Genomic DNA, 24,266 nt, shown 5'->3' on the forward strand with positions numbered 1-24,266 from the left:
TGGACAATATAAGGTGAAATGGATTGCTGTAATCTGGACAAGGCTGAATTTCCCTAGAATCAGAAGCCCTCTAACCCAGGGATGGGCAACCTTTTTCTGTCAAGGGCAGCATTCATAGAATTGTAGAGTTGGAAAGGAGCAACAGGGTCATCTAGTCCAACTTCCCTGCAATGCAGGAATCTTTTGTCTAATGTGGGCTCAAACCCATGACCCTGAGATTAAGAATCTCATTCTGTACTGACTGAGCTATCCTATTGCTTGAGGGCAATCTGTCAAGGCTGCATGCCCACAATAGGCAGGGATGGAGCCAAAAGTGGGCATAGCCACCCATTTTCTCTTTGTCTAGCACCCTGTTTTCTTTCCCCCTTCTCCACCAAATGAGTTGCTAGCAGAGGGACAGGTCACTCTTGCCACAACGCTGTAATGATGAAGGGGGGTACCTTTAATCACTTGATGCCGCAGCATAATCTTTAGATTACATGATAGTTGCACCCTTGAACCTACTGTCCATTGTAGTGCATTGTCTCTGACCCCCAGCTCCCCGACGTGCTATTTTGCCCTGCAAAGAATTGCAGCTCATCAGATTTCATACACAACCAGTAAACCTCTATCTTTAATGTTTGTCTAAAGTGGAGGATCTGAGGACATACATAGCTCTTGGTGGGAGAAGCCTGAGCCACGCCACTTTCTCTCTTTTGTGCCGTTATGAAGCACAGAGGCTTTCTTGAATGCAAGCTGGTGAATTTACCCTTCAGAAATCACAGGGGTTTTGTCCGTTTTCCTTTTGCTGGCATTCCTGTTTTCTCTCTCCTTGCCTCAGTAATGTTCTGTATCTGTGAAATGAAATAGACTCCGTCTGAGAAATTGTGGTTTCTTTAGTATGAGGTCACATTCCCAGGATGTTAGGTGTCGGGACTTGTGTGGCCCTCGGAATGCAGTTTGAAGAACTGTGCTGGGTTCTGGGCATGAAGAATTCTTTTGTACTTAGCAAGCTTTTTGCTCATATTCCAGTGACCAGCAGAAGTAACCACAGAATGCTGGGAAATAGCCAGCTTGAACCGTACCGGGGGGGGGGGGGAGACTTTCCACCAGCTAATGAGGGGAGCTTAACAAATACAATCTGGCTATTTAACATGTATTCTGCTGGTGACGTTACTTTGTGCAAGTGTTCATTCAAGTCCACGTCTCTCAGCGTGATTCATGCTAAGGAACAGTGTTTTGGCAATGTGCACTGATCAGTTAATTAGAACTATAGGTGGCCAACATTCATTTAGTGCTAAACATCCCTGCAAATCAGTCACCTGAATTTACCAATGTGTTTGTGACCCTTCTGTGGAACCTTCAACTACAGAAGCATGGAAGGGCAGCATCACCTCCATGTGAACTGGCAACTGTGGGAAACAATGTTGGTCAGATAATGGCAATACAACTCTTGTGTCTCAGTTATCTGATTGAAGTGTGCTGTTTAGCAGTGAACAGGTCTTAGGCAAACATAAAGCATGATAAAGCACAAGTTACACAGGGCTGGGGAACCTTTGGCCTTTGGGCCAGATTTGGCCTGCCAGGCCTTCCAATTTGGTCCACCAGACCATTTCCCCAAACCCACACCTACCTGTCCTACACCTGATGTCCCATGTGAAGTCAGTTGCCGGGAAGGTAAAGATGTGGTTGGATCAGCTATATGTGCACCTGAAACCAGAAGATAGCAAGAATGAATCAATGCTACACATCAATCCTGCTTGGTCAATGTCTACCCCCCGCCCCTGGCTAACTTTATATAGGTGGGCAGGCCATTATGATGTCAGATGATTGACAACTGGGTGATCCTGGGTGATAGCAGCATAAAATGGTGAGGGACATGGGGAGTGGCAGATCTTCAATGAAAAGCAACACAAAATGCAATGAATAAATTGAGGAGCTTGGAATAGGTATAGGTTAGTATACTAACTAACTAACATGACCCATAAGGACTCCTCCAATGCTATAACTAATTCTGTGGCAAACTGTTTTTACACAAACAAGGGAGAACCTTAGAAATAAAATTCAAATTACTGTAAACCCTGTTTGGCATCATCATAGAGAGAATGATAAAACTGTGTGGAAGAGGCACAGATTCAAATAAAAGGCATATAAAGGGAACAGATGGACTTCAAAAACTCTGTGAAAGGTTATCTGACTTAATTAATTAAACCAAACATCAAGGAAGTTGCAGAAAGTTTCTTTCCATGCTAATAATAATGGTCTGGTTAAGAAAAGAATGTAAAAAAATCATATGACCAAATGAGGCAAGCAGTTCAGTTATGCAACCATTTTTGCAAACCAGTTCCTTACCGAAGTAATTTCTTAAAATTTATGAAGCAGAATGAAAAAGGTTTCAGTTGCCAAAAATTTCAGGAAGGAATCCCATCCTAGTTAGTTTAATACAGCTTGTGACTGCAAAGCTTAAAAGTGTTGAAAAAGTCCCAGCCACTTAGAACACATTCAATCTCATACAGCTCATTAGAAAAATGCACTGTTAATCACTTTGGTTACAGGGCAGTCACTTGCACATTACAAAAGAAGAAAGAGAGTACAAGTTTGCCTAAATTTTGCATGTGCTAATAGATACATACATCTTTCTCTATGTACAGATGCACATTTATAAATAATGCCTATACCTTAAATAGAACTACAGTGGAACCTTGGTTGTCAAACACTTCGGAAGTCAAACATTTCAGCTTTCAAACGCTGACAACCTGGAAGCAAATGCTTCCGAGGCGCATTTCTCTATTTTCTCAATGGATTGTACAGACCGTCCATTGAGCCTCCGTTGTCAAACGTTTCTGAAGTCGAACGGTCTTCCGGAACGGATTACATTCGACAGCTGAGGTTCCACTGTACAGTACATCTCACCATCTCACCATTGTGGGGAATACTGTGGCCAAGTGATCTGTGTGTCTGATCTGTTTGCTGCCCAGGTGCTGACTGTTGAGGGACAACTTCAAGGCGCCCACTCTCCTTTCTTATGGTTATCTTTTAATTAGACATAAGCAGGGCAGCCCCTTGAATAGAGGATTGGAGCCACTGATTTAAGGGGAATAGCCGTGTCTCCCTTTCTCTGGATTGTGTTTTGTGACTAGGATTGTTGATCCTAGTTATTTGAGAGCTAAAATAAAGCTTTTCCTTTTTAAGTTAAATGCACAATTGCAGCGTGCAGTTCAGCGAAGTTGCAATAGAACATTGGGTTGTATCCCTCATTAGTCATATTTAGAGTAGACCCATTGAAATTAATGCAAATGACTAACTTTTATCTATTCTGAGTAAAACTTAGTTGTATACAACCCCATAGATTTTGCAGTGTGAAAGCGAATTCTAGAAAACAATCAGCTTCATCAGATATGTAGATTTAGTTTCACCAGTGCACAACTGATGTGCAGTATGGAGGCTGGAGTAAACTTCAGTGTAAGCCCATTACCCTAATGCTTCCAGTAAATATTCCTTTCTTTTGTTCTCAGATGGTCATTTGGAGTTCTGCTGTGGGAGATAGTCACTCTGGGAGGTAACCCTTATCCAGGTATTGCGCCTGAGAGACTATTTAACCTCTTAAAAACAGGCTATAGAATGGAGAAGCCAGAAAACTGCAGTGAAGAAATGTAAGTAGCATCAAGCTGCCAGCATTGCTAATCAAAGAGATTCCATTAGTTGATTATACCAATAAAATATTATGATCAGCTGCTCTGATTTAGGTCTTTTCCAGACAGAAGGTCTTGAAGATGTAGCTTGAGTGAGTTTAGAAAAACAAAGAGGAGGTGTCACACCTTGCCATCATAATGAATTGTGAAGCAGTGAACATAAAACTGACATATAAGTAGACCAAAGATATGAGCTGGAGCTAGGTGAAAAAATCTATTCACTGATGCATTTGGGGGAGGCAGGATAATGTGCCCATCAGACAATTCAAAACAGAAGTTGAGCATACCCAAAAATTCTTGCCTCAGATCAACACACCCATGGCAGGATAGGCTATTCATATGCAACCATCGTTTTTCCTTGGGGAGCCAATTATATACAAGGGTGTAATTCTATGGTTAGATGGCTGAGTCGTTCAAATGGTACACCAGCCACATAGGAGCTGCTTGCGGAAAAGGCAGCCCCCATGCCACTATAGAGCATTTGAAGGACACCAATGAGTGCTTTTAGGGCTGCGAGTAAGTTTGTTTCTTCATTCACTTACACAGTGGCTTAGTTTTCGGCTCAGACAAACCTGCTTTAACTTGCAGGCTGAAAGGCATCTTACAAAGGATTTTTTTTTTTTTAGCCACCACCAAAAACATTGGATCCAAAAGCAATTTAACCATAAATGGGTTGCTTGTTACGGTATCTTATCTTCCTGGCTGTTCCAAACAGCCAACTCTCTGTGCAGGCTCCTGCTTCTCCCTCAGTCCTGGGGAAAGGCAGTAGGCAGCTTTGCATGGATTCTTCACTTTTTTAAAACAAAAAAACAATGAAGATCATACAATGATAAAATTGAATTCTGCAGTCTGTATAAATTAGATGTCCCAATAGCACCCTGCCTCTGCCTGCTTGCCACTTCCTTGTTGATCACTACGTGATCTGAGTAGAAGCAGCTTGTTTATACAAGTTAGCCAAGGGTTTTGTGTAGAGGAGGAGGATAAGAAACCATTTTATTTTTTTTGAGCCAGAGAGTCACATTCCCTTGTGTGGCTAACCTTCTGAGGGGTGGGCAATGTCACAGTAGTGGAAACTCACCTGAAATTCTCACATGTCTACACACATGCAGCAATTAGGTATTAGAGGGTTTTTCAAGCTTAATTGCTTAGCGGGGGTATGATCTTAATGGTGAGCACAGTCAGTAGGGAATGAAGAGTTAATGTTTCTCTCCATTGCTGTGGTCTCCATGAAGATACCATCCCCCTGCAGGGCAGTTAAACTTTTTAAAAACACTTCCATTGTCACCAGTGGTAACATTTAAAAAACCCAACCTAACTCCTGGATTGAGGTCAGATAAGGAGGGGAGACCCCACAGGTTGCATTCAGCCCATGGGGTGGAGGTTTCCCCTCCTTGGTGTAGACACTTTGATTACTCTGGCGCTGTTGCCACTGCTAAATGTTTGGGTCCATTTGTGCATGTGAAGCATCTCCACAAAGTATTTGTATTAATCAATATGTGTCTTCCTGAAGGTACAATCTGATGCTTCGCTGCTGGAAACAAGAACCAGATAAGAGGCCGACATTTGCTGAGATCAGCAAAGAATTAGAGAAAATGATGGTAAAGAGTAGGGTAAGTGCCTTTCAGGCTTTATCACTGTGCATGAAGGAAAGTTGGAAAGATTTTCCAGTGCAAGGATTTACATACCAGTAATTGGTAAGACATTGTCCATTTTTCACCTTTGAAAAGAATTCATCTTTCAAAGAATGATTCATCTTTGAAAAGAATGAGATCAAATAAGAGTCCAAACGGGGGATATTTGAAATTGTGAAGCCCTACCTAATGAGAGGAGATTGATGGTTCAGAGGAAGGGATGCAACTGCATATCACAAAAAGCTTTTTCTGGTGGCTGATTACGTTTTTTATATACACCAACAAACCTTAATGTGCAAAAAGGCACTTATATTCACTTGGTATTAAACTTTTATGTTCCTTTTGACCCTAGACACCACTCACTTACCTGTTTGCAGCAACATATGATTGCAACAAACAGGTGTTTTGAGAACACATGCTGCATTCACCAGAGACAAGATTACCTGTGCCCCCCTCTTAAATGGCCATTTATGGGGCAAGCCCAGGTTATTTGCTCATAAGCGACTTGAGTCTGTTTCACAAATTGTCATGGAAGGAAAATTCTACAACAGTTTTCTTTGTCTAGTTGTAGAAGCTAAACAACTAAATAAATGAGTAGCTGAAGATCAAACTCCTGTAAAGAAGTAACTGGCTTATACCAGCATTCAGGTTTCAAGTCACTTGTTTTTCTAAGTGATGTACCCTCATCTGAACAAAGTGTTGGAAGTTTATGGGCTGCGTTAAGGTACCCTTCCCCCAGTTCCTCTGAAAGCTTTGGTGCCTTTAAAACTGTTTCTTCTGGCAGCTGCTTCTCACAGTCAGCTCCAGTTCTTTACAAGGCCCTGTGATCTCTGCCCTCGCCCCCCAATCAGAAGAGCTGGTGTGGGTGGGCTTTGGCTCATTGGTACTCCTTGACAAACAGAGCTAACTGTGAGCAGCAGCTGCTGGAGAAGAGTTTTTCAAGCCACAGAAGCCCCATTAGAAGCTTGGAATTTGACCAAGGAAGAAGAGGAGCACATTCCTGCCCAACCTCATTTCCTTCTAGTTGAAGGGGAGAGGTGGAAAACTGCATTTGCATGTGAGAAACCTCTGCTGAATTATACCAACCTCATTGACTGCCCCCTCAGATTAGATATATACTTTTATGAAATATATGTTAGTTATTGCTGATCACTGCCCAAAAGTTTTCCTTTAAGGATCTAGGCATTTGGGGATGTGTCATGCTGCAGCCCTAGCTTCACTTAGCTGAGGGAATTGGGCTGTCATTCATTCATGTAAAACCCAAATACCTATTTCTCATTAAGTAGAGAACAACAGATCATTTAAGTGTAGATCGATGCAAAATGTCAAAATCCAGAGGTCAGTTGCAGCAGAGAAAAAGTAGGTTTTGTTAGGTTTGTATTTTGTTTTGTTTTTTTACTGGAATCCCCAAAGTGGCTCACCAAATTAATCAAAAATACTGTTCTGTGAAAAACATTTTTTAAACAAAAGTCTGGATAAAACACAAACTTTCTTCTTAAAAGGTTAGTATAAAAGGCCAAACACAGCCAGGCTCGGTTACTTGATTTCTAGGAGTCCTTTTAAAGTCATTTCCAAAATGGCAATTTATTCAAAATGGCATCGAAAAACAGGTTTGGGAGGACACACCTCTCTTGCCAGCCTGGAGTAGCTTCATCTAGTCCATAGGTGCTTTATCCAAGTACTTGCTAAATGAACCTTCCCCTCCCCAAATCCAAACTCTACAGGACTGGCAAAGTGTAAGTATCTCCCCACTCCTTGACGAGTAAACTAATCAAAATTCTGCACGATGGTAAGATGCTGGGCTTGAGAAAAATTGCTCAGGTAAGCTTCTGCTAATAGGTACTAGCATTTACATGGAAAAATACATGGCCAGAGGAAAAGGTCCAGCAAGTTGCTGTGTATGATGGACAGAGGTGCCCATAAAATAGACCTTGCTGATTTCCCAAACTGGATTTTCAAGCTTTTTAAGATAAAGAAACTAGAATGTCAGGCTGACCAAACCTTAACTATCAGGACATCTGGTTCATCATGCTCTGCAGCAACAAATAGCTATTTGCATACTTGGTAAGTGTAGTTAATGTGTTCATTAACTGCCTCTCAGAAGAGTTTATAGTTATAAATACACACACACTACTCCAAGACGCAGTTTTCCAGGAAGGGCAATACTATGCCGTGAGTAGGGAGTTGGACATAACAGTGCACAGTCCAGATATTCATAAGGAATAATGGGATTTTAAGAAATCCAAATGATTCAAAAAGCAAAGCTTCACAATGCAAGGAAGTCCATTCCAGAGTAATCAACTCACAAGTAATGTTTGTGATTTTTTCAATGAAAGGGAAAAGGTGGACAAGGTGCTTGGATCAGTCAGGAAAACCACTTGTGCTGTGGACCCTTGCCCCTTGCTAGCAGGGAGGGGACAGCTGACTGGGCCAGGGAGGTGATTAATGCCTTCTTGCAAGAGGGAGTGGTCCCTGCCCACTTGAAGGGGGCACTGGTAAAACCACTTCTCACTGGCTGCTAATGCAAAGTGTTGATTTTACCTATAAAGCCTTAAACTGCTCAGGACCTCAATGCTTCAAAGGCCACCTCTCCCCGCATGAACCGACCCAGACCCTGCAGTTATCGCCAGAGGCCCTTCTTTGCATGCCTCCACAAGAGGTCCAGAGGGTGGCAACATGAGAATGGGTCTTTTCTGCGGGGGGTTGCCCATTTGTAGAATGCTCTCCTTGCCTTGCTCCTTTGTTACGTATTGGTAGGTGCCAGGAAAAAACATTCCTCTTCTCCCAGGCCTTTGGCTGATTCAACAAACTATAGCTTTGAAACTGGGGTGGGGGTATTGTTTTTGTTTGTTAGAATGTTATATATTTGTGATTTTATATTGTATACCACCCTGTGATCCTCAGATGAAAGGTAGTATACAAATTTTATAAATATGATGATGATGATGATGATAACGTATTCTTCTTCCCAAATATGGTAGTCAGGTAGACCTTGTCTCATGAAGCCATCTGATGGAGCAGACCAAAAGTCTGATTTCAACAGTGGCTAACCGGATTCCTCCTGGAAGCTTATAAGCATGTGATGAAGGCAACAATCTTCTTTTGTGGTCCTATTCTAAATAATTACTATTAGAACTTTACTGTATCACTACACCACCTCACCTAGCATCTTATGTTCAGCTGTGGCTGTTTCTGAAATTTCATAGAAAAGGGGGGCATTACCCTTTCTAGGGGGCTGGAATCTTCCTGATTCCAGCAGTAACCCTTTCCCAACGTACCAGATTCATCAAATAAATCCATTGCTTCTGAAATGGTTCCCGGTTGCTCAGAGGAGCTTCTGTGCCATGCTGATAATCATACTCGGAACGCTTCTGCTATCCTGGAAGAGGCACAACATTTTCCAAGTCTGCCTGCCAGACTCACTATGTTAACTTGCTGGCAAAGGACATCGCTCATGGGGAGCCGTAATTGAGCATATGTCTAAAGAAGCATGTCTAGTGTTACTCCAAACAAATGTGTTGCCAAGGATACCATTCTTGCAGAAAGCAGGTTGGTGATGATCTCATCCATACTGATCCTTTAGTGCTCAGTTTAAATGGTGAGAAATGTGGATAGAAATGATAGCCAAAGAGCTGCACTCTCAACCAACCCTAATCCCTCCTCTCTCTTTTCTTAAATCTGTTTAGGACTACTTAGACCTTGCAGCTTCCACCCCATCCGACTCCTTGCTATATGATGATGGACTCTCAGAAGAGGAGACACCCCTCGTGGATTGTAATAATGCTCCCCTCCCTCGAACCCTCCCTTCCACATGGATTGAAAACAAACTCTATGGTAGAATTTCACATGCATTTACTAGATTCTAGCAACACACACACCCAAAGTGATTTTCTTCTGCACTGTCCTCACACTCTCTGTAATATCCTTTAGAGCGTTATTTGTCTGAATGAAATCAGTCAAAATTTGCTTGGCAAGTCTTTCTTTTCCTTTCATTTGTCACTGTCAAAACTCTGCATTAGGTTCTTACTTTAGCCGGTTCTGCAGCTGTGTTTAATTTTTTATTTTATTTTTTAAAGAAAAAGGATGTGAAAACGTGCAACTTTACTAAATATATATTGTATAATAAAGAAAAAAACTAATTCCTAGATCAGGGAAGTACTCTCAGGGGAAGTTTAAAAAAATGCTAGCAAATATTCAATTAAAACTATACTTTTCGGTATCCATGGAATTGAGAGCACTTCAAGTGCATCATTTAATATGGCATCTCTAATTTTAGGTAACTTTTTTTTTACTACTTGAAGATTTTTATTCCCCCCTTCCCCTCACATTTCACTGTTAAGAGTCCATTGCATAATAGTTCTTGTTTTTATTCTGATGGATTCCTGAATTTCAACTGTTGCCTGTATATTTTAAGTTCCCAGTCAGCCGTGGCTGCTTACTAAGTAGTGGAATTTAGGGTGGGGGCAGAGAAGGGAAGTCTAAAAGAGTCAGCTTACAATGCAGAGAAGTCAGAGTAGAGCAAGTACAGCTGTGTATTTCATTGGAAGCTGAATTGGTGAGGACCACATGAAAGCAACCTCTTCTGTTTTCACATGCTTTTGGTTTCTCATGAAAATGTCAACATCTAAGCCATGTTTTGAATGTTGTCGCAAGTGTCTTAAAAGGAATGTGCTTTAATATTGTGGTGGTGAGATGGACAGTAAAGATGGTTCTTGCCAAAACTCCTACATTTTTTGGTCTTGTAATTAAATGCTCTACATGCCATTTAATGCTTTCAAATTGCTATAATTCAAGCCATGTGGCTTTCCCCCTTTGCCCATATTTTTATTTGTCAGCATTGAGGTACTGATTTGGAGCCTAATATTGGAGCCCCCGTTCTTCAGTTCATAGTTAGACTCTTAAATTAATGGGCATGTTTTTAAGATGGCTTACGTACCAGGCTAATCTTTCCGAAGTCAATGAGTTATTTGAATGCCCCTTGAATAGTCTAGAGTAGACCATAGTTGTTATATTCAGGTTCCAAAAGAAATACTTGGAGATTTATTTGTGTCTTAGACTTCAAGGCATCCTTGCAAGGAGTAGTCCTGCCCCACCCCCCAAACTAAACAGAAACAATTAGGTGATTCAGGAAGAAGAGCGAGAATCAAATCTGACATTCATGAGACATTCACTGGCCCTGTGGAAGCTGTTCCAGGGCCCATTAAAAATATATATGCTTATGTACATACATCCTATTGACTTCAATGGGATGAATGTTTTTAGGAGTGAAACATGCATGCTAAGTATTTAAACTTCGTCAGAATGGAAGACTATGTAGGCTTACTACTGCTTTGAGCACTTTATTTACCACAGGAATACTCCATTGCAATAACCAATCTGCTGTATTCCCTTGAAGATACAACATTGTGAGATCCAAAGACCTATCAGGAGCTTGTACTGGGGATATATATCAGGAGAGCACTTTATTTTTCATTGTTTTGGCCTTCACTGCAATCTGTGCTTCAGTGCCTTTCAAACACAGTTATCTGTTTGGTTTTCTTGTGTTTTCTTTTCTTTTCTTCTTTTTGTGGTGGTGGGGATATTTTGTAATTTGGCTTGCAATTGTTTAAGGGAGTTTTGCCAAGGGCCTTACTGTCTGCACATGAAGTTTTGGTTCTTCAGTGCAGAAAAAATTATCTGTTTTCATTTTTAGGCATGTCATACCCGAACTGGCCTGAGGAGAGCCCCGTTCCACTCACAAGATGCGATGGCCCTAAGTCTGTGTTTTCAAGATATGCAAATGATAGTGTATATGCTAACTGGATGGTTTCACCCTCAGCGGCAAAATTTATGGACAAGTTTGATAGTTAACAGTTTCTTGGTAAAAAAAAAAAAAAAAGGTAATGGACTCAGGAGGGGAGCAAATGTCCAAAGAACGGCCTTCCCTTTGGCTCATTCTTTGCATAGTAACAACTGGTTGAAGCTACAGGAACATCTAGAATGGGAAATGTTCCTCTTACTTTTGGGTAGTACCTAAAGTGTCTTCTCTCTCGTGTGATGAATACTATAATTGACTCCCTGCCCCCTTTTAAAGTTGTATCAAACTGGGTCACATGATAGTTTCAATTCCTCCGTTGGTTTTTGCCATTCTCCAAGCAGTCCATTTTGGTAGCTGTGTTTTTACGCAGTAGGACCTTCCTACTTAACAATGTTCAGGGCAAAGACCCAGTTCTGGAATGGATATGAAGAGGGTGGGGGCAGGGGAGGACCACTGTTGTTTCACTATATAAACTGCTATCTCTATGGTCATTGCTAAGAAAAAGCAAACTGATCCAAGCATGAAGCACAAATTACATGATGGGAACAATTTTCTCTTTAAAAAAATTCCTGAGTTTGCTGTAGCGTTACGTGTTACCATGTTGTTGGCAGTAACAAATCCTGAGTTAATGGGGTTTTGGGACCAAGACATTGAACGATTCTAGTCAGTGCTGAGATTCAACTTTTCAAGTCTTGGAACCCTATAGAAATATATTGTTCCATCTTAATGGGAAAAGAGGTTTTTGTTGAAAAATCAGGGTTAAACTATTCTTAACTTTAGCACAATGGAAAGTTTTTGATATCAGATATACTTTAATAGACTTGACCTACAGAGTGCCCACCTGACACAACTTTTTTCTTTACGTCCATTTTACTGATGTCTCAAAATCTGCTCAGGATGTTTTGAAATGAGCTGAAGCCAAGGAACCTGGTTAGCAGTCATGCCCAGAGGGCTTTTGTCCTTTCGGCTCAAAACTCTCTTAATTTCTGCAACCCAATTGCACAACCATATGGGACAATGCAGACACAGCACTGGTTCCCTGTTAAGAATGGTTGATACACTGGGAGTCAGGCTTAGAATTGTGTGCAGCCTCCCTCCCCCTTAATTGCATTTACATGGTTTGGATCACCAATGTTCACCATGGTTAATGTTAAACAGGGTTCCCCATATCCCAGGATTCGAATCCCTCTTCAAACTTCTTTCAGACCATGGTAAAAATGGGAATCCTGGTTAGCCACAGTTAACGTTGGTGGTGACAAACTGGTTGTGGTGAAGGAGAAACAGCCTGCAAAAGAAAGCACACCTTCCCAAGGCCAGTTCCTTGTTTTTAACAACAGGTAACAGGGACCTCCTCTTGCATTAACCCCTGGAGAACTTTTAATTTCTTGTGAATCATGTGCAGACAAAACTTTTTATTCAATGTAGTCTTTACTCTTTTTTTCTTTCTTTTTTCTGTCCATATGGCTAATATGTCTAAGGGTTTGGGTTTTGTTTTTTTGAGAGTAAAGCTAATAATTGATGTGATGTTTTAACTTTAGTGTGGTGTTCTGGAAGATAATCTGACTCCTGCAGAGGTTAGATAAAATGTTTGATACACACGGCATTATGTTACTGTATTTTGTTATGAAGTTACAATGTTAAGGAAGGGGAATGCTGGAATGTTAACTCAATGTGTTTATCCTTTTTGGATACTCTTGCATAATCAAAAAATTATACCAAAGTATTGCTTCTGTCTCTTGGGTTTCAGCTATGTAGTTCTGTGTGTCTCTTTTACATGTCCCATATTCCAGAAATCAATGAGTCAGATTGCCAAAAACTGTAACCACTCTTTTAATGCAAGAGGTCTGAACACCTCAACAGGATAACATTGTTTGAAAGTAAGCCTGTTCTCAGACAAAGGGACAGGTTAAAGTTATTGTTCTGTAAGCTAACTACTACGCTAGACACTGTGTTTACAATAAAAGATAACTGCCTACAGAGATGTGAAACAGCCCTGATTATACTGTAACAAGCAATCATCTCAAATAATAAAAATGTAAATGTCATAGGCTTGCTACTTCATTGTTGTTGAGAGGAATTATTTGTAAGGACTCAAACCCACAGTGGGTATTGCTGGTGTGTGTCAACACCTAACCCAAGTCAAAGGAAGGAAGGACAGACAGCAAACCAATATATGAGCTTTATAAAAAACTTTTGGATCTAAGCTTGACCACACTTCTGACCAACAAAGGGAGCACTTCCTCCTGCTAAATACAGATCACCTTTGCTTTCCTCCTACTCTGCTTTTGCTGCATCCTGTTCTTGAATACCAAAGAGCTGGATCTGAACTGTACCATCTGTATCTGCCTTTCTTACTAGAATTAAGGAGAAATCATATACATGGGTGGTGGTGTGGTCTAAACCACTGAGCCTCTTGGGCTTGCTGATTGGAAGGTCGGCAGTTCGAATCCCTGCAACAGGAGCTCCTGTTGCTCGGTCCCAGCTCCTGCCAACCTAGCAGTTCGAAAGCATGTCAAAGTGCAAATAGGTAAATAGGAACCGCTCCAGTAGGAAGGTAAGCGGCATTTCTGTGCACTGCTCTGGTTTTGCCAGAAGTGGCTTAGTCATGCTGGCCACATGACCCAGAAAAACTGTCTGCGGACAAACGTTGGCTCCCTCGGCCAGTAAAGCGAGATGAGCACCGCAACCCCAGAGTCGTTCGCGACTGGACTTAACTGTCAGGGATCCTTTACCTTTTCCTTTTAATGCTCACCTTTTTTGGCCAAATTACGTTGTGATAATTAAGGCGCACATTAGATTTGAGTAAATACAGTATATTCCCTGGGAATAGTCACAACTATCTGATTTTTCCATAAGTTGAGTATTCCCAGGTATAGCAGCTTCCGAACGGAATACTTGATCCTCATTTTGCAACAATTACAGCATGTGGATAATGCCCAGTTTTTCTATTCCAGTATGTTATGGTATGAATGGCTGTCCTATACTCTTGAAGTAAGCAAAGCACTGAATCTGATACATCTTATAGTCAGTAGAGGACAGAAGGTATTCCATATCATTTGCTATTCATTTTTTGGTCCTTATGCAGCCACTAACCACCCCAATACATTTTGCTGCCCGAGACAAAGATGCACCCCCCTCCACTCCATGTACAGAAGCAAATTAGCATGGCAATTAAATTTTTCTTCATTACTGGTGATGGGACACCATCCTCCCCCATTGAAGGAGATCGGTATGTTTAGCCTGGAAAAGAGGAATGGGAGGAGATCTGATAGCCATCTTCAAATAACTAAAGGGCTGTCACATGGAAGAGTGGAGCAAGCTTGTTTTCTCCTCCTCTGGAGAGTAGGACTCAAACAAATGGCTTCAAGTTACAATAAAGGAGATTCTGGCTAAACATCAGGAAGAACTTTGTGGCAGCTGTTCAACAGTGGAATGGTCTCAGGAAGTTGGACTGTCTTTCCTTGGAGGTTTTTAAGCAGAGGTTGGATGGATGGCTGTCATGGATGCTTTTGCTGAGATTCCTGCATAGAAGGGTGTTGGACAAGATGACCCTTGAGCTTTCTTCCAACTCTACAATTCTATGAATTCTTTGCAGAAAAACCAACAAAGACAAACTCCATGAGGGTAGGTATATATTCCATATTACAAGCAGAGCTACCCTTGCTCCCTCCATACAGTTCAAATGAATCACAGCAACTGGATTCATGTAGAAGGAGAAAGAATGTGCAGCTACTTTGGCTAGCTTCAGCAATGGCCAAAAGTAGCAAACAGCATTTATAAGCAAAATACTACAGAAAATGCTCTTTTCTCAGACACCCCACCCCAAATAACCAAGGTCCTTTTGCACTCCGTCTGAAGCAAATTTCAGCTCTGTTGGGGGAGTACCTTGACCAAGGATTGTATACAATGATGAGCTCATAATCTAATTGTGGGTGTTGTTGCAGATTCGCTAAGTTTTCATATGTGCTTCGCTAAAGCATGACTTAGTGACCTCATTTTGTCACAAACCCGGCAGTTCTTTCAAGCGCACAAATCACTATTGTGGAACCTTGCATTTCCTAGCACAATAGCTGAAGAAATGCTTAAACACTGATGGTGTTATTTTAGTTACTTCCGCCTGACACTCAAAAATATGTTTATAATAATGGCACTCTTTCTGCACGTTCATTTTAAAATCAGGCAACTCCACATATTCTGTTTCATAGCCATGCATATTAGTTGTTTTTGTTAACATCTAGGGCCAAAAATAGATTTAACTGTAGGAATGGAAGAAGGGGATATAGATGTGGATTCAGAACAGGGAATGTATTAACCATTCACAGTAAAGCAGCTAAGGATTCTTTCTGAGCTGAGAATATTTCTGCAGACTCCTCTTTTCTTAAACTTTTTCAAATAAACCAGTTAAATTAAAAGATGTCATATTACATACATGGGCTGTAATCCAGAAATTAGGATGGTCAGTTCTGGAAACCAGAGCTATGCACATACGCTGTTCTGTATTTGACAATAGGAAAGCCTAATTCGCATTTATGTTACTCTGTCATGGCTGTCACCTGGCCAGGTGACATATGGGAAGGACCAAAGTATATATGAACCTAAAAAAAAAAAAAAATCTAGAGAAGGCAATGGAAGTGGGATTGTGGGATTGGCTGAAAGGTGGAAAGGGTGTGGTCCAGAAAAACAGCCATGCTGTGGAGGTAAAAGGGGGAAGCAGCAGAAAAAGAGAGACTGCAGGCTAAAGAAATAGGCCCATGCTTTCAGTAGTTAGGCATGTGGAAGAAAAGCACTTAAACTGGGGAAAGTCAGCAATTACCTACATCAGTGCTTCACAAGTATGACTGCTTTTTAACATTAAAAAAAATCCATGGACCTGCCCTATGCTAATTTTTGTAATTTTATACTCTATTATTATTATTTATTGAATTTATATACTGCCCTATACCCAGAGGTTTCAGGGTGGTTCACAGAACAAAATCAAAATATAAAACCACAAAAAATATAATCAAAATAAAAACAACCCAATAACCCCCCCCCCACACACATTTTAAAAGGGCATAGGATGTCAGTCAAATCAACCAAAGGCCTGGTTAAAAATGAATGTTTTCCCTTGGCTCTTAAAGGTGTATTATGAAGGCGCCAGGCGAACTTCCCTGGGGAGAGCATTCCACAGATGAGCCACTGCAGAGAAGTCCTGTTCTTGTGTTGCCACCCTCCGGACCTCTAGAGGAGGAGGCACACGAAGAAGCCCCTCAGAAGTTGATCTCAGGGGTCTGGGTAGGTTCATAGGGAAAGAGGCGATCCTTGAAGCATTGTGGTCCTGAGCCGCTTAAAGCTTTATAGGTAAAAACCAGCACTTTGAATTGGGCCCAGAAACTAATTGGTAGCCAGTACAGTTGGACCAGGATCTGTGTATTAAGCTCAAACCGTCTTGCTCCGGTGAGCAACCTGGCTGCTGAATTCTATACTAGCTGAATTTTCTGAACAGTCTTCAGAGGCAGCCCTACATATAACACATTGCAGTCATCTAAACTTGAGGTTACCAGAGCATAGACAACAGTAGTTAGGCTATCCCGAACTACTAGGGGCATAGCTTGGGCCACAAGCCGAAGCTGATGGAAGGCACTCTGGGCCGCTTGAGGCCACCTGAGCCTCAAGAGACACCAAAGGATCCAGGAGTACCCCCAAGCTATGAACCTGCTCCTTCAGAGGAAGTGTAACCCCATCAATATCAGGCGACCTCCCACCCATCCGCTCTAGGGAACCACCCACTAACAGTGCCTCAAGTCCTATCTGGATTGAGATTCAGTTTGTTGGGACTCATCCAGTCCATTACCGAGGCAAGACACTGGTCCAACACTTTCACTGCCTCACCTGAAGATGTAAAGGAGAAATAGAGCTGAATATCATCAGCATACTACTGACAACATACTCCGAACCTCCGGATAACCACACCCCCAGTGGTTTCATGTAGATGTTAAAAAATGTGGGGGTTAGGATTGATCCCTGTGGAACACCACATTGAAGGTTCCACGGGCTGAAAAGCATTACCCAAGCAATACCCTTTGGGAATGACCATCCAAGTAGGACTGGAACCACCGCAAAGCGGTGCCACCCACCCTTACTTCAGATAGTCACTCCAGAAGGATACCATGGTCAATGGTATCAAAAGCCACTGAGAGGTTGAGAAGAATTAGCAGGGACATGTTTCCCTTGTGTGTCTCTCTCGACAGAGGTCATCATACAGAGCAACCAAAGCAGTTTCTGTGCCCAAACTGAGCCTAAACCCCAACTGAAATGGGCCAAGATAGTATTGTTTTCCTCTTTGAAAGCCAACCAACAAGAAGAGAGTTTGGGCATTGAAGCTTCAGCCCTGAGAATTTATTTGGGAGTGAGTTCTATTAAACTGGGCAATTGGGACAGATTAGGGATTCTGCTGGTTTACCGCCCATCTCGCTGTCAAGCAGTCTCCTTGCCTGAGCTGAAAGAGCTGGTCTCAGAGGCGGTGTTGAGGACTCCCAGACTGCTGGTTCTGGGAGACTTCAACTTCCATGCTGAGGCAGCTGGAAGTGGGGTGGCAGAAAAAGGTCCTCCTTTCCTTCCACTCTGCAGTTTTAATCTGAAATTTTAAACACAGTACTAGAGCACCAGAATGCAGAAACAACTCCCATCATTCTTAGCTAGCAGGACCAGTGGTCAGGAATGATGGGAACTGTAGTCCAAAAACAACTGGAGAGACGCAAGTTTGTGAAACTCTGGTCTAGACTTTACAGCTTGAAAGGAAAACAAAATCCTAAACTCTGACTGTGTATGGGCATGTGTAAGAGAGAAAGAGATCCCTGAGTTGGTGTACCTAACCATCAGCAATATAACTATAAATAAAAAACAAGGCAAGTTCCCCCCGCCCTTTACATGTGAGACTAGTCTCTTCAAAAGAGGATGAGGAAATAAATTGAGCCCTTTGATGTAGCACTACCGAATACAAGGCAGGGAGACACCTCCCCTTCCATACAAATATTCCCAGAACATTGTGGAATTGAAATCCAATGATAAGATGAAAGCAGAATAATCAAAGGAGCATAAGAACACAAAATAGTGAAAGTATGGCAAATAAAAAGGTGAATGTGTCAGACAAGTCTCCCTAGTGAGAGTGTGGTGAAAACAGAGCTGCACTGCTGACAAATGTCTTCTTCCCAAGGTACTACCAGCCTGAAAATGTTTTATTCAGAATAATGGCTCCTTTAAGGGAAGTAGCACTACTGTATTATGTAATGGGAAAGCTAAAAACATCTTCCGTCAGTTGGATGGCACAACTGAACAGGCCTTCTCTCCAGTGACACTTGCCTCATCTTAGATGGCAGTGGCACATATAGGAGTGCACTAAGAACGATATGCATGCACAGGTAGGTTGATGTGGAGGAGGAAATCCCCCAGGTATCTTCATCCCAATCTAGACAGCAGTAAAGCATGCACAGTGCAGCAGAATAGCTTTCTAGAGGAAGCATGTTGCAACAGATGACTTACAAACTAGCCCCGTCTGTCTGAGTGCTTATCTCCTCCCTTGTACTCAGCTTTCATATTTGTATATAAAACTTCACAACTGTCCAATACACCTTCATCACAAGGAAGCAGAGCTTGTAAAAAAGTGCCCATGGACATCCAGCTACTCAGGGAAATGGGGAGTGCAAAACAATGCCAAGCCTCATACTACAGGGAAAGGGTGAAGGGAACTAGCACCTCCACCTGGCTTATTTGATCTGTGCAGGTGGGGGGGGGGCGCTTCTGATCCTGAAGGATGCAAGCCTTGTGCAGCCTATTTCATTATAATTATACACGACTTACTAGACTTCAACAATATTTGTATTTTAAAAAAATTAAACATGCAGCATCAAATTCCAGATGGGGATTTATGACATAACAGCTCAGGAATTGTAAAGTGTATTGAAACAGATTTCATGAACATTTTCAAAATTATTACTTGCACATTTTGGCTTTGCTGCTCATGACTAATTTACAACAATAAAAGCAGCATCACATGGGGATCATTGCTGGAGTTATTCTACCATTAAGGTCTGAACCATGGAATTTTGTAAAAGGCCCCTCTGGCAAATCAAGCTAATGACTTTCTGACAGCTCCCAAAAAGCTGAGCGCAATCTATGCTGCCTTGGAAACACTTCTTTACTAAAAGCACTGCTTTTTTAGAGTTGAATCGTCTTCTCCTTCAGTTATTTTTCAGTTTACTACCAGGTATCTGTTCCTACCTCCACTTTGCATTTACAGTGGTACCTCAGGTTACAGACGCTTCAGGTTACAGACTCCGCTAACCCAGAAATAGTACCTCGGGTTAAGAACTTTGCTTCAAGATGAGAACAGAAATCGTGCAGCAGCCGTGCAGCAGCAGCAGGAGGCCACATTAGCGAAAGTGGTACCTCAGGTTAAGAAAAGTTTCAGGTTAAGAACGGACTTCCAGAATGAATTAAGTTCTTAACCTGAGGTACCACTGTACTGTTCTCCCATTTGTTATCTTTTAGGGTGTAAAAAGACTTTATTTTAGTAATATATCATTCTTCTCCTTTCCACTCTATCATAAAAACAAAAATGCCAACACACTGAACTAGTGCACCTCTATTCTGAACACATATCTTTTTCATAGTTCCACTAACAATTCAAAGAGATGGAATCATTTCCATTTTTTAGTTTAAAAAACAGCTGATCTTAATTGGTAGGGCTCAATACTGGAAGCGGTTACATTTGGAAATAGGAGATCAAGGTGGGGTTCAATGAAGACAACATGGGTGTAAATCACAAAAATGTGGCATTGTTCTTACACGGGAAACTTTGCATTTCCTTGGTGTAACAGCATGAGGCAGATCCCACTATCACAGAAACATTTAGCAGCAGCTGCTGTAGCATGATTAGAAATGTGCTTCATGGTACGTAAGTGGATATAAAGACAAGTGTTATGTTGCCATCCTTTGATACTACAGACCACTTCTGTGAGGAAGAGAGGGTCTGTAGAGATCTGTGATAGCAAGTGTCTCCTGAAACACTTCAGCCCTGTCTGAGGGTAAATAATTGCTACCATCCTACATTATAAAACAAAATAATATCACTGGTACATGGGAAACAGTCCTACTAGAAAAGCTAATCAACAGATTGAAACGAACACAGGGACAAACAAGGATGCCCTCACCTTAGTATGGCTCCCCTTTATTACATATACAGCCCCACAACACAATAACATAACTCCCACCCCAACAGCATACAAATTGCTATGGCTAATCTGACCCAACTAACACACACACACACAAAACCCCTCACTGCAATCAACTAAATGCAACTAAGCATGCTCTGGGTGCTCCAACCTCTCCTTCTGCCAACAAAAGCAAACAAGCAGATAAAGAACACATCCTCACAATGCTGACACAATAAACTATGAAAATCTTTTCATAAAAGCAATAAAAATACAATGAATTAACAATAAGCAAACTTTAAAAAGGTACCATGTCTCACTCTGCCCCTAAGGCCAGGGTCCTAAATTCCCAAAGCAAAAAAATCTGGTGTACCTCCACTAATTCACCAACTGCTAAGCCCCCCACCCCCACCCCAAAGTTCCTGACTGGGAAAATACACAGCCAGTGGTCACCCAGCATCTCTGCAGTGCATAGTTTCAAGCCAGGGCTCTGCCTGGCTTACAGGTGAGGGATGGGATAGAGGGCAGACACTGAAGAGCTCTGCTTCATCATTTAGGAGTTAAATGATGTTCCATTCCAACCACTGACAAAACAATACCTGGGTTGTTGGTTTTTCTGGGGGCTCTCCCAGTTCCCTGCAATGCCTAGACTTACCCTCTACTTGCTGCCTGCTCTCCATTGTCAGCTGATGTTGGGTCCTGAAAGGATTGTTATGTGAGCTTTCATCCTAGTCAGACTACTAGGTTCTGGCTGGAAATAACAGCTGATTCTCATTGCCATCCTATAAGCTTCAGCTGTGCTAGCACAAATCTACATAATTCCCTATGATGCACCACAGCTGCCCTAAGGAGCTTGGTTCTTCCTTTACTTGAGGCCTCCAACACTATTACTTTAAACAGGATCAAAAGGGGAAATGGGAGTCTTCCACAGTGCCAAAGTCTCAGCACTGCTGCCACCAATTGCAACCAACCAACCAATCAATAAATGAATGAATGTCTAGTAGCACACAAAAGCTTATACCCAAAACAAATTTAGTTGGTCTCTAAGGTGCTACTGGACAATTATTTATTTATTTATTTTGGCTGTGTCAGACCAACACAGCTACCTACCTGAATCTAGAACCAATTGCCTAGTTATTCACTTTGTCTCAAGGCCAGTAGGATCCTGAATTCAGGAGTAACTTATACGAGAAGGAATCTAGTTGTCTGCTGTGCCAGTTCTTCCAGACTTACTTCTATATATATATACACCATTTCAGCACTTACTGGTAACTTTCACCTTTAACAGTCAAGAAGTTTGTGAGTACTACTAGCGTTGCAAGTTATACAAGGCAGGATGTATATTTAGCAATTTAACTAAGAAGAAATTATAGGCTGTCACAAGGAAAGAACAATAAACTGTATAACACTAAAATTAAGCAACGTATTTCAGAAGTCTTACTCTAGACTGGTGTTACATCAAGAGTGGTTTTTCAAAGCCGTTGGAGTAGTTTTCTCAGTTTCAAATGAACTTTAACTCCAGCAGCCCTAAAGACGTTGCAAAGGAGGTTGAATATGGAGGAATCAGCCACAGTCCTCTTAAATTCCCTTTTATAGGAAACCTGCCTAGTAACCTGAGAACAACATCATAAATTCTAACTGTAAGCTAATGGCAGTTGTTCACTAAAGTTCACTAAAGTCCAGTTAGAACAAATATGGCAACTTTTGTCTAAGACAAAAGAAACTTCTTCTGGGTAGTATGCAGAAAACAAATGGTCTTCTTCCGAAGACATAATTAAGAATATTTCCACTGGAGTCTAGACAATGCAGTTAGCCGTTCACTATCTTCCCTCAGTCAGTTCCTGTGACAGGAGACATTCCTCCTGATATCAGATCCTAAACCATTTAAACCAAGAACCAGCACCATGAATTAGACCCTCAAATAAAATGGAACCCAGTGCAGCTAATAAAGTACATATAGGTATACATAGGCGCCGACTCCATGGGGCCTGAGGGGGCCCGAGCCCCCTCAAAAATTCGTTTGGGGGGGCTCTGCCCCCCCAATAATCTCGGGCGCCCCTCCAGCAGAGCGCCATCGCCGCCCCTCCCCCAGCCCAAAATGCACAGGGTCGGGCTGCATGCCTCCTGCCCTCCCTCCCGAGCAAAAGCTCCACCCAATTTCCTTCGGAGCTGATTAATAGGCGCAGCACGCTCTCCCCTATTCGCTCACGAGGAGGCGGCGCCACTTTATTTGCATATTCATGAGCTTATTTATTATTCATGAGCTCCCCCAATATTTTTTATAAGTCGGCGCCCCTGTAGGTATAAGAAGGTCAAATGACCATGTTCCCGTCACAGGTCTTTCTACCACATTTTGTGTGATCAACGAAAGTTTGTGAACACCTTTGTTTTATTGATGTTGATCTACATAAGCCATCTTTCAAGGATTAGCCCTCCCACAGTGGCTCACAATGTATTTTTTAAAATGATAGTATCTTATAACATAATTACAAAGCCTAAAACCACACTATAACAGGCAGCCCCATGTAAAATGTATCATAGTACTCTGGCATAGGCCATGTGTGTAGCCAGGATTTATGTTGGGAGGGCAGGAGTGGTTTTTTTTTGGGGGGGGGGGACCGAGCTATCTGCGACTCAATTGATCAGTTAGTTAAGTATATTTATTTACTTGATGGGGGGGGGCATCTGCCCCACCTGCACTCCCCTGGCTACAACCATGGCATGGGCCTCTTTCAGGCTTAGGCAAACTTGGAACTCCAGATGTTTTGGACTACAATTCCCATCATTCCCAACCACTGGTCCTGCTAGCTAGGGATCATAGGAGTTGTAGGACAAAAACATCTGGAGGGCTGAGTTTGCCTATGCCTGGCCTATGTAACATTAGCAAGATCAGCTTCCTCCAAGAAAGACCACATATTGGCCTAGGTATCACCTGCTTATCCAGGCAGAAGACAGGATCCATAAATATCCCCAGGCTACATACCTGCTTCTTTAGGAAGAGTACAGCCCCACCCAAAAACAGGTGAAAAACAGCTTCCTCGGTCATACCTGCCTCCTGTCATCCATTATTCCATTTTGTCTGGCATAAGCTCCAGTTTGTTAGGCCATATCCAATCCTTTCATTGCTTTCAGATGCTGATTCAGAATTCCCACAGCTTCCCTACAATCAGATCAAAGGGAGATTCAGAGCTGGGCAATCTTAGCCAGTGGTTTTGTGCAGATACTGAATTAGACAGACCCCTGCAGAACGCCCAAAGCCAATCGTCACAGGATTGGAAATGTGTTGGAGAAAGACAAAGCAGAGAGGAAAAATGGGTAGTTTATTCCCCAACTAAAGAAGTTGCTTATTTGAAGAGATGGTATAGCATGGATGGTGGCCAAGTTAGAGGTGACACCCACATGGCTTCCCCCCAATATTCCTGGGAATCACAGGAGCCAACTCTTAGCGGCCAAGGTCCATCTGGCTCTTGCAATAAAATATTTGAGGGAACTGGACCACTCCCCCCCCAGGTTGATTGACATTGCCGTTCAAATAGTGTGTGCATGCTGCATCACATGATTGATCATGTGGGTGGGGCTTACATGTGCGTCCCCACCATATTTTATTCAAGTTGGCACACCTGTTGGGAATAGTAGTTTGTTAAGGGTGCTTGGAATAGTAGTTCTGTGAGGGTGTAAGCAACACTTCCCAGGATGCTTTGGGGCAAGCCACATGCTGCGGACGCTACCAGAGTACGTATGAGCTGCGATTCAGTTGCTGCCTTAATTACAAATCCTATCTCAGCCATTTAACTTACCAGATGGCCTCTGACAAGCCACCGTATTTTCTGAGCGTCAGTCACGCATCTCCCTATGGGCGTAACAATACTGGCCTGCCTTGCAAGGCCCGTTGCGTGGATAAACGGCCGTTATGTGGAACGCTTCCAACACTCGGCGAAGTGCCGCTTGTCGCTGTTGCCAAAGAGCAACAGCAGAA

The 24,266-nt window shown here is 42.2% G+C and overlaps 1 protein-coding gene and 1 long non-coding RNA gene across 8 annotated transcripts in view; one reads left to right on the top strand and one right to left on the bottom strand.

Moving 5' to 3' along the window:
* The window catches only part of RET (ret proto-oncogene), a 121,421-nt gene extending 108,277 nt beyond the window's left edge, over positions 1-13,144 (top strand). For all 7 annotated transcript variants that reach the window (XM_083502404.1, XM_083502407.1, XM_083502405.1 and 4 more), the window contains 4 exons: positions 3,495-3,632; positions 5,182-5,281; positions 8,989-9,136; positions 10,995-13,144. In XM_083502404.1, the coding sequence (XP_083358530.1) occupies positions 3,495-3,632; positions 5,182-5,281; positions 8,989-9,136; positions 10,995-11,152 (544 nt within the window). In that variant the 3' untranslated portion in view covers positions 11,153-13,144. The remainder of the gene's footprint in view (positions 1-3,494; positions 3,633-5,181; positions 5,282-8,988; positions 9,137-10,994) is intronic.
* Positions 585-24,227, bottom strand: LOC310706625. The gene is made up of 4 exons (XR_014525950.1): positions 24,088-24,227; positions 23,339-23,450; positions 1,613-1,689; positions 585-833 (listed from the first exon to the last, which is right to left on the bottom strand). It is a non-coding gene; the product is annotated as an uncharacterized lncRNA (long non-coding RNA).
* Between the last annotated feature and the right edge of the window lie 39 nt (positions 24,228-24,266).

Source organism: Podarcis liolepis, assembly GCF_965112155.1.
Source record: "Podarcis liolepis genome assembly, chromosome: 5".
Taxonomy (NCBI): Eukaryota; Metazoa; Chordata; class Lepidosauria; order Squamata; family Lacertidae; genus Podarcis; species Podarcis liolepis.